Source organism: Acartia tonsa, chromosome 2, assembly GCF_053477335.1.
Source record: "Acartia tonsa isolate MP-2025a chromosome 2, ASM5347733v1, whole genome shotgun sequence".
In the NCBI taxonomy this organism is placed as follows: Eukaryota; Metazoa; Arthropoda; class Copepoda; order Calanoida; family Acartiidae; genus Acartia; species Acartia tonsa.
In genome coordinates, this window is record NC_137261.1 from 12,812,902 (window position 1) to 12,823,984 (window position 11,083).

Consider the following 11,083-nt stretch of genomic DNA (forward strand, 5'->3'; position numbering starts at 1 on the left):
ATCTTTCCGCGGATATTACAATAAAAAATATAAGTTACATGATTTTTCAGTATGGTTTTATTCTACCGAATATTAATCGGTTTCGAAGCCATTTAGAAAATTTCCTTCCTTATAGTTTATATATGGCTTATCAATTGAATCTTTGAATTTTTACTATGGATTTATTAAACTTCACTTTCTTCACTTGTGACATCGCCTCTAGAATTTCGAGGTAAGCATTCGCGGATAGGGAAATCACCTTCAAGCTTTCCTGAAAACTTAGATTGTTAGCCCCAAGGGGCCGAAAGCAAGCTAGGAATAACAAAACTGGTACTAATTTTATGACTTTTATTTAAATATTGGTGGAAAATTGTCTGTAATACGATGCAATAAATGATTTTCAAGTGTGGCCGTTTACCGGTTCTGACCCAGCGGAGATTAATGGTAAATTAACCATTGAATTTTGGGATAGGCAATTGAATAATTTTGAATTAAATTGTTATTGAAATCTTCTTTTTTAGAATGTAAGTATGTCTCTCTGAACTTGTTGTATATATATATTTACTATAGTTAGTTTTTAAATTTAGCTTAGTTACTATACAACTGTGAGACAGAGGGGACGTGTGTACAGTGATTTCACCAGGTCGACACATATACATTTTACTATGAAAAACAATTAATAGAAATACCCTCCCCCCCCCAAAAAAAACATTTATCTGTAATAAATGTGGGTAAGATACCAGTGATCTGAAGGGATAAGAAAATGGCCGATATATTGATGTAAATCCACAATGATGATTCACAAAACCCCCCTCTTGTATATTACAATTAGTGGAGTGTTAAAACGTTTGGTCACTCAATTTAATGAACCCAAAGATTGAATAGGAAAAACGTTATTATAAAACTTCGGGGACTAGTCTAATAAACATCCCAAAGTCTCCTCCCTTCCTGGGAAGTTACGATTAACGATTTATTTTCCCCTTAATTTTCATATAACAATTCTGTCTTTAGTAGCATAAAAAAGTTGGAAGCAAGATGAATTTATCTGCCATTTGATTAAACCTCGAGGTTAGCTTAAACATCAACCTTGGTACTCCTGAGTAAAATCATATGTGTCGATAATTTTCAGATTTGCATAGAAAGAATTTACAAATAAGTTCTGTGTGCTGTGAAATAAAGTTTAAAGTGATGTTACAACCAAGCAGGAATGTTCATACAAAATAATAATAAATAAAAGTAACAGGATGCCTGTCTGTCTGTGTGTCTCTGTTTGTTATCGCTAACCACTGAACCGACATGGTTCTCCTTTACAACGTAGCTTCTCATAGGTCCAGGAAATTATTGACATAACCTTATTTTGTTTGTATGTGACATTGTATGTCATACTTATAATGTTAATAATTTTGTTCGAGTATGGGTTGCAAATGTTAAAAATAAGAACTGCCACTCAAAAATATAATTCTAGTTTTTAGTAGCAATTCACTATGTCTATAAGTCAGTCCGACAGTCCACCCGTCCGTCTGTAACGCTATAGGAGAAATGAGATTTACTCAGCCGCTATTAAAGCTAAACCTCTGATTTTTACTTGACAAAATTCACATTATTATAGAGCATTTTTGTGTATATAACATCCATAGCAGTTCAACAGCTTTGAAGCAGCTTTTTAGCCGCTTTCTATTTCTTTCTTTTTCTTTATTAATGATCTCCGACCGTTTGCTTGCTTTACTTTCTTGGTTTGTTATGTTTTTTTTGTGCTTCGCCACTTATGGATGTTGTCATCCTTGTTGATTTATTAATTTTTAGTGAATATACTGAATTGGTCAGGCTATCTCTAAATGAATCAGTATCAATTCTTGAAACATTTAGAAGAATATTTCCTGATGGAGAACCTAAAAATTTGACCAGCTACCTCCAAGTTCTGGAACAATCTGGTAAAAAAGGTAAAAACACAATAATGATCTTCTAATGAACGTACCATATTTAGATGTCTTTACCGATATGGTTCTCATTTACAGTGTAGCTTCTCAAAGGTCCTGGAAAAGTTTTTGGCTATTTTTGGGGAGGGTACCACCACCCTCCCAATCGCCAAAAATTACCGATAATATTTATAAATTCCTGCTAGGCGGCGCTTCTGTATGACTTACTGATTTTCTTTTCTTACAAGGGTGCCGAAACTTTGAAAGTGAAAAGGTGGGGGGAGTCGACTTCTACCACGTCACCTCAAGGGCCCCTAGTACGACATAAATTTAATAAAACACTGCCAATTAAATAAACCAGTGATTCTTATAAATTTTATTTGTAATCTAATAATACAATTTTTATTATGATAAATAGTTACATAATGTCACTAACTTATATTATAAGTAATAACGTTTTGAATTATTTTACTAATAAATCAAGTTATTTAGGTAATCTAATTTGTATTAATTGTTGCTGATAAAGATTATTTGAAACAATTAAATACATGCATAATAAAAATGCACATTACTCAAAAGTTTGAAAATTATACAAGAAACTTTTTGACTTTGAAACATGATCTTTTTGTTTTATTTTGAATCATACTTTCTTTTAGCAGCGAATCAAATCTAATATTAATTTTGTCCATATTTTCGTCTGTCAAACCACCAGCTTTCACTAAAGTTAGATCACAAACGTTTGAGTTTTTGCTCTAATATTCTTGTTCACAGCTGTACTTTCTTTGATAAAATATGTTTTCTTCTAATTGTTGTTATCCTTGTTTAGTTTAAGTTTTAATTGTTTTAACTTATTCTTTAAAAAATTAGTAAACAAATCTTTTTTTGTCTTTTGTACTAATAGATATACGTGGATAATATGTCAGGGAAAAAATGTTAGCTTGCTGACATGGAACTCGTTTATTGACCCGTTCATTTATCCATTAGGAGGGGAGGGGTAAAAGGGGTGACGGTATTATCTTTTTTTTAGCCAGCTGCGAGTATTCCTTATTCAGAGTACATTAATGTGTAACATCCAAGTTATAATATATAAATTTTTCTAAATTTTTAATTAATATAAATTTTAAAATATAGAGTGATTTAGAGTGATTCATTGACATTATGTTTTGTATTTAGACACCCAGCACCCAAGCCTTGTATTATTGATCCTATTATCATGTCTGATGCTGATCTGTTTTCTCACCTTCTGCTGCTGGAGACACTTTTTTGGGGCAAGTACCGTTTAGTAGCGAAACTACTCTATAATTCACTTATTCTATCCTATGAAGGAAATTTCTTAATATTAATAAATATGAAAATACGCGAGAAAGGTTTCCTGATCATTTTCTATAATATGATTCATCTATGGATGTTGCCATCCTCGTTTGGTGATTCATTATGCATTAGCTGTAGTGTCTAGGCCCCTATAGACCTTTGAGTGCTTCACTTTAGGGAAGGGTGATTGGAGGGAGAAGTCAATCCCCCACATTCAAATTTAGTGTTAAAAAGAAATTTTTGTTGGGAGGGGTGGTAATTTTTTTCTAGGGGCGGTTTGTCTTGTGAGATTGGAGTTACCTTCACCAATTATATTTATAAACCTCTATTTATTGGATGTGAAAAAGATAACCATATTAGTTCAGTCTTTAAGAAATCCTTCATAAGTTAATAACGGGCATACAGACAGACTGACATCCTGTTACTTTTTAAGAAGAATTGTTAACCATAAGAAATAATTTAAAAAGTTGAAAATTTAGAGGATAATTATTTTATGTTAAAGAAGATTTGTTTTAAAGTACTTGCCATAGTTATAGAATTGCCACGCTCTCCTAGGTAATTTTCACAGGTTTTATAAGTTTTCTATGATACTGAAAGACAAACATTATTGAAGAAAAGGTTGTTTTCCACAAGCTTTGTTTATACTAACTACACACAACAATGTAATTCTATTTTAAATTTTCATAACAGCATTAAAAGTTTTAAAGTTAGCATAACACACAAAATTACATATAAAAGGAAAAAGTACACAAAAGTTAACCTTACAAAAACTTTTGTTCTAATTCCAATTCTTTTGATGTAAAGTTATCCTTGAATTAGGAAAAAATTTCTTTAAAGCTTTGAAACATGAAAACATTCGCAGAGGAGATGTAATTCTGTATTTTTAAACATGTTAGGAGAACAATCAGACACTATATTTACAATTTTTAATTACATTTAATCAAGGATGGCAACATTCAAAAGCAATGAAGCACAAAAAATCGTAGATGGTAACTAACCTGGTATTAATTTTAGGATTATCATTTTATTATTCGAAGAACATTGTCTGTAAAACGATGACATAGGTGATTTCCAGTATTGCTGAGAACCGGTTCTAACCCAGCGGACATTAATATGTTTCGAAGCCTTTCTGGATTATAAATTCATTCTAATTGATTTATTTTATTTTGTTTTGTGTATTTACCTTTTGTTATTCAAGTTATTGTTTCGTAAATAAATAGTATAGATGTATAGTTCAGGACCCTACCTGGCCCAAGTGCTGGAGACCCTTTTCGTATGTCTTTCTATTTTTTTTTTATATTTTTGACTCTATTAGCTGATTTTGAAGACTAAATACAAAATCGGGACATGTGTACAAAGTTACATATAGCTCATGCCCCCTTTGTTCTTTTACTTTAAAGTTCCGTAGACATCTTAAACCGGACAAATATTATGAAATTCTTCTGTTTGAACTTTAGAAATTCTTTGAAATGAAAATAAAACCAGATTATACCAAATTGAACTGTGTGTTAACGGAAGACTTGTGATATGTTAATTCCTTGTTTTTCTATTCTATTCTTGTTTGTAAAGGTTGTAAAAAACATTGAACAAATTTTATTAATTTTAAGGACAATTGATATAGGATAAACATGGATATATAGTCAGTTTAGCTTACAAATATGGACCTCTTTTATTACCCAGCTCGTTCACTCAGTAGGAGGGGAGGGGATTTAGTAAAGGGGGGGGGGGATGGGGGATTTCTCCAGATAATAGCATTACTTTATCAGAGTACATTAAAATCTGGTGCAACATCTATGTAATAATATAACTATTTTTAGGACCTAACACTGATACAACTATGGGGAAGACAGAGCCAGTCAATAATTGAAGAGAAAAAGGACCCGCCACCATCGTATGCACAGGTACCCATAGTTTTATACTTTTTTTTAGCTTAAAAAACTTTATTGATTTTTGATGGTTGTTTCAAAACTGGTAGTATCCAAACTTATTATTAAAGGGATGTATATTAATTTCCTGTTTGGCTTCGAAACCGATTAATATCCGCTGGATAAGAACTTGATCCGAGCCATACTGAAAAGTCATGTATCATATCCAATTGTAAACAACATCTTAAGAAAATAAATAAAATCATTGTATTAATACCAGTTAATTCCCTCAGGTCCAACTAAACTGGTTTTAATCCTAAAATATCTCATTTTAATATCCGCGAAGCCTGTTTATAATACGATAGAGGAAAAGTGCTGTATAACCCTGAATATGTCAGAAATAATATTGATATCCAATAAAATATTTATTTTATCAATAATTTTTTTTATAATTAGACACGGGGGGTGTAATTAATTATATGCATATAATTAATTATATGTAGTACATATACAAATAAAGTTTGGGTTTTCCTTCTATTTCTTTTATTTTAATCTTGCACTTAAAAACGTTTTAAAAAAGAGTAATTGTAAGGTATCTAAGTATTCTTGGAAAGGTATTTTCCCAAGATAAATGAAAACCTTTCTGGAACCTATAAGAAGCTTTATAACTAGCCATATTAGTACAGAAGTCAGCACACACACAAACATTGATAGACGGACAATCATCATGTTACTTTTATTTAGATATAACCAACCTTTAGTTTAATTTAATTTAGACTATTTACTCTTTACTTTATTTAGATTTAAAACTTCTTGAAACATGAAGAGGGAGATCATATTTCGCTACTAGATAATAAAACGAACATACGACTGAATGACAGACAAAATGGCTTGTATAGTAACTTCGCTAGTAAAAAATAAATAGAATTATTACATGACTCTAGGCAGGGGCGTCCAAGCTTTTTTACTTGGGGGGGGGGGGGGGGGTTAATTATCCCTTTACTCCCCCCCTCCCCCTTGGACGTCTATGACTCTAGGTCACAATTTAATCTTATGTAAGTTTAGAAACTTTTAATGTGAATGTGATTATTTACCAGGGGTCGTCAGTCGCTCGTCAGCAACAACCTGTGGCACAACCATTGTTCAAATATCTGTTGAGTCGAGATACAAAATAAGACCTAAAATTAAGCTGAAATAGTGCAGCGCGCGTATACGTGTAAAAAATCCTTTTTTTATGTTAGTTTTCTCTCAAAGTCATGATTTAGCTGTGTATTGTATTTAAGTCATACACCCCTTTGCATTTGCATGTTGATTCTAGACTTAATGTATATTTGATAATTTCGTTATTATTCCAGGTTCGGAAGTCCCGTGGGTCGCTAACCCTAGTGGACCACCTGTACCCACCTCCCAGCTACAAACGTGCCAGAGAACTCTCGGAGTCAGAGGATCATTTCCTTGCTGGTGGCCTTCCGGAACTTAAAGTAAGCTATACATTCTTTTTTTGTTCAACCCCACCCCCCTTTTGGCAATTTGATAATTATGGATTTAGGAAATATGTGGATATATTGACAGGAGAAAATTTGTCGTCAATATAGTTTGCTAATATGGACCTTATTTCGTTTAGTAGGAGGAGAGGGGATGGAGTAGAGGGGTTATAGTTATTTAAGCCAGCTGCGAGCATCACTTTATCAGAGTGTATGACTTTAACTTTTTAGCTGTATTTATTTCTACATATTTTCTCTCAAAAGTGTTAATGTTATGTTTGTACTACCGTTTTAAAGCGTCGCTTTTATGGATGTTGTCATCGTTGTTTATTTTTTTAATTAATTGTATTTTTAGGATGATCACTGTTATGAGATCTATGATATGTATTACTTAGCTGATGATAATACCAGCATAATGTCAACTATTCAAGAGGTAACTCAGCTATACTGAAAAATCATGTTTTGCATTTCTACGAGTATTAAAATAAAAATCATAAAATCAATACCAGCTTTGTTAGCCTTCGGCCCCTCCGGGCCAACAAAACTAGTTTTGATCTTACAGTTTTTCTTTTTTTTATATTCGCAGGAAGCGTTCTATAATACGATGCGATAAATAACTCTTTTAGATCTTTTTAATCAAAGCATTTCTCCTTATGGGCTATTTTTTTTAGTGATTTTTCGCTTTTAAAATCAATATTTTACAGAATATAACCATCTTATTTACTTGATTTTTATAATATGAATTCCTAGGACAATTAGATATAAAGTCATCTAATCATCTCTATGATCAAGTCTTTAAAAGAAGTATGTCCATTGTCCATATATTTATGTTCTTTTTTATTATTATGTCTTGAAATGTGTTTATAAAAATAAAATACTTTCTCGTATTCATTCGAATCCGGTGGATAGGGACCGGTTCTCATCCATACGAAAAAACTATGACTAGCATCGTATTATATTCATCTTTCTACGACTATAAAAATGTACAACCATAAGATAATTGTACATTCTATATCCGCGGAAAGCCGTTTATAATACGATGCTAGAAATAACTATTATGAAATTATCATAAATCTGCAAAATACGACATGTGTGGGGTTATTTCTAAATAAACTGTATATTTGGGTCTAAACAAAATTTTTTAAAACTCATACATTTTATAAAATTTAATAACACAGTTATGAGTTTTAAGTGTTAGCCTTGTACTTTGTAAGTACCTATACATCTAGTGTACACAAAATTAATCGATGAGCAATGGGCTGTTTATTACACTAGTCGCTAAAGTTTTATAATAACGGTTTTCTCTTATTTGTTTGCTTAACAAATTTGGGACTTTTTTTGAATTTTGTCTAAGCATTTCAACAACTAATTGTATTCTACATATGGGGTACTTTTGTGTATCATCATTTTGGATGTACATCAATTTATCGCCCCTTGTCTTATCCCTGTAGATCCCTCATCATTATTACTGTTGTATAAATGTTAAAATAAAATGTTGTTTACCGCAAGTGCAAGTTGCATGCAAGAGTTCCTTGTCAATCAACAAATCATAATTTATATACTCTAATAAACTGTATATAATAAACGAGGATGACAAGATCAATAACTTTTGTGGGTGAAATTTTATATCTCATTCTAATTCTAAATAAATTATGCTTTTTTAAACATAATACTTTTAAAAATGAATACTCTTCTTGACAATCAGTTTAGAGATAGTTTCTAATATATACCAAAAACAAACTTTTAGAAATAAAACTTATGTTTAATGATTATTTCAGATTCGTTTAGGTTAAGTAAAGTTTATGAGCCCCGGAAGAATATTATTTCGTAGGGATAAGACCCGCATGGCTAGACATATGTATGTATGCTTTCTAAATTAGAAATACGGGTGGAGAGTGGGTTTAGGTTGTGCAAAAATTGAGTGAAAGCTACCATTTGACTTTAAAACTTCTGTGAGAATTTGATTAATCATGAAATCTATAAGCAGAGATGTATTGTATAATCCAGACAACTACCTGGCCCAAGTAGTGGAAACCCATTAAAGGATGTGTGACTTTTTTTAGCATTACAAGCCCCTTGGCTGCAAGGTGGTTGTATATTTATAAACTCCCCTCTGCTTATACATCTATAGGACAAGAGGACTAATTGTATATGAATAACCAATTTCATAAAAGAAACATACAGAGAGACCCTTATAAACTAAACATATGCTTCGCTTAAAAAAGTAGGTCTCAGCGTATATTTAATTTTGGGGATTTTCCTATGATACTTTTTAGTCATGTCTTGTCTATAAAACAGTTGTTTTATATTTTATTTATCAACTGTGCTTACAAAAACTTGTATTGTTTGACCTAAAAAGACTTATTGTGAAATTATGACAAATACATTAAACTTTATAATGATAGATTATTTTTTTTTATAGGAGGGGAGGCGGGCGGTGTTGACACAAAAGTGTTAATATAGAAATCAAAGGTCGCTTGACTTTTGTGTATGTTATCCCTTCCTTTTACTGTCCAATAAAAACAATAGCCCTAACATACCAATACCGAGCTACGCAAAAAAGGATTTATTTTATAAGCACACTCTTCTACACCCTCCTTAGATTTTGGTTCTAGGGGGTGTCAAAATTTTGCTAACAAAACCAAATGCACGCCAAAGTATCAAATGATCATTATATATTTTTCGTTAGATTGAGATTACTGCGCTTTTTTATGGGTAATAATCAATTAAATTTAATTTCAGGATTCTTCGAGTGGACATCTTGTGGATGCAGAAAGTTTACACCACCAAGAGTTTAAAACATCCAATGCCACCAATGATAGCCAGGAGAAAGAAGATGCCAATCAAATTGTTGATGAATTACATATCCAAATTTCAATAACAACAGTAAAAGGATAATATATCTATTCTTGTAAATTTTTATGTACACCTTTTCTATATGTTAAATTGTTATAATTGGGAAATTTTAAAACAATGTATTATTCATATCATCAAAAGATTTTAACCAAAAAATGTTTACCACAAGATAATATTAATGTTATACCATTTTTAAATAATGATGTTCGTAATACTAAATAATCAAGGACATCCAAGCTTTCATTTGGGGATGATAGAATCTCATAAGGGGATAATGTTAATTCTTTGTGGCTGTGGGGGTTAGGGTAAAATTTTAATTTAAATTTACTGACTTTCTGTTAACAATTATAGAATTGCTAAGCTTTTGAAATTGAACCTAACTGTTATAGGAATGATCATGCATAATTTCAAATCGATATAATAATTCTAACGTGTATAAATTAAGAGCTATTTGTTACAACGGGCGTTCGTACGTACGTACAGACCGACCCTTAATATAGAAAAGCTTCGATTACAATGAAATGATACTAATGAATGCTCAATTCTTGAGTAACGGGTTTCATAATTTTTTCTAAAAATAAAAATAAATTAATTTGATTTTGTTTTCATTTTAATTTAATTTTTTTTTATAATTGTATTTTTTTAAATCTTGAACAAATACATGATTTGAATTTCTAAAATGAATGTAACATGAGCTTTTTTAAAGATAATTTAAAAGCAGTTATTTTATATAGTTTAAGTAAAACTAATGTCCAAAAAATTAAAACATATATACCATGTAAGAACTACTTATTCAAAGTCTTAACTGTGATAAATTGAATATATATTTAGCCTTAGTAATGTTGTAATTTTTTTTCTCCAAACAAGGATAATATCATTCAAAAGTAGCCCAAAGTTAAAGATGCCAAAATTAAAGATAAATTCTAATATTTATTGAGACATAACAACATATATATTTAATTTAAATATTAATAAATGATAATTACATTGCATTCAGAAAACAAAACTTATCAATAAACTATTTGTTGTTAAAACACATATTAATATGTAATAGGTTTAACAAAAATAATTCAGATATCCAAAGACTGAAAGACGTCTAGAAATAAATAAAAAAATAGAGGGGGCACGAGCTATTTGTAACTCTACTCATGGGGTTGGAACTCTTTGCCGACTTTCAATTGTTTTTTTGAATATCAGATAATAACTTTGGAAATATAAACACAGCCAAGTCGCTACAAAAAATAAGAAAGAACTTTGCTAGCAGAAGAAAAAGATCCCCACCACTTTGGCCAGGCAGTTATCTGGTTTATGCATCTATACTTTTACATTTGTTATAGAAATACTTTGCTTATTATGTGATGTATTGTCAACCTAGGAATCATAATTCCTAAACAAATTAAAAGGCAACTTTTTACTATAACAAATTATCTAAAAAATCAATATGTTTAAAATGGACAAACGGACGTTGTGTACCATTTTTGATCTCTTAAACACTTTGTATAACCAAAATACCAAAATACATTTTACTATATATAAAAGATAACTCAATATCATACCTTTATTTTCTTTACTTATTGCATGATGTTTAATACATGATAACTACATACTGACTGCCTTAAAGCAAAGCCTTTAATAACAATGTGCGCTTCACTATACGTGGAGCTGGTTGTAC

General features: G+C 30.9%; 1 protein-coding gene across 1 annotated transcript; it reads left to right on the top strand.

The window, feature by feature from the left end:
• The first annotated feature begins 547 nt into the window (after positions 1 to 547).
• On the top strand, positions 548 to 10,247 carry LOC145304813 (uncharacterized). Its single transcript, XM_080146711.1, has 8 exons — positions 548 to 622; positions 1,109 to 1,181; positions 1,801 to 1,919; positions 3,069 to 3,163; positions 5,024 to 5,107; positions 6,427 to 6,552; positions 6,911 to 6,988; positions 9,298 to 10,247. The coding sequence occupies exons 2-8, from the start codon at positions 1,168 to 1,170 to the stop codon at positions 9,451 to 9,453; spliced, it is 672 nt and encodes a 223-aa protein (XP_080002837.1). The 5' UTR covers positions 548 to 622; positions 1,109 to 1,167; the 3' UTR covers positions 9,454 to 10,247.
• Positions 10,248 to 11,083: the final 836 nt, after the last annotated feature.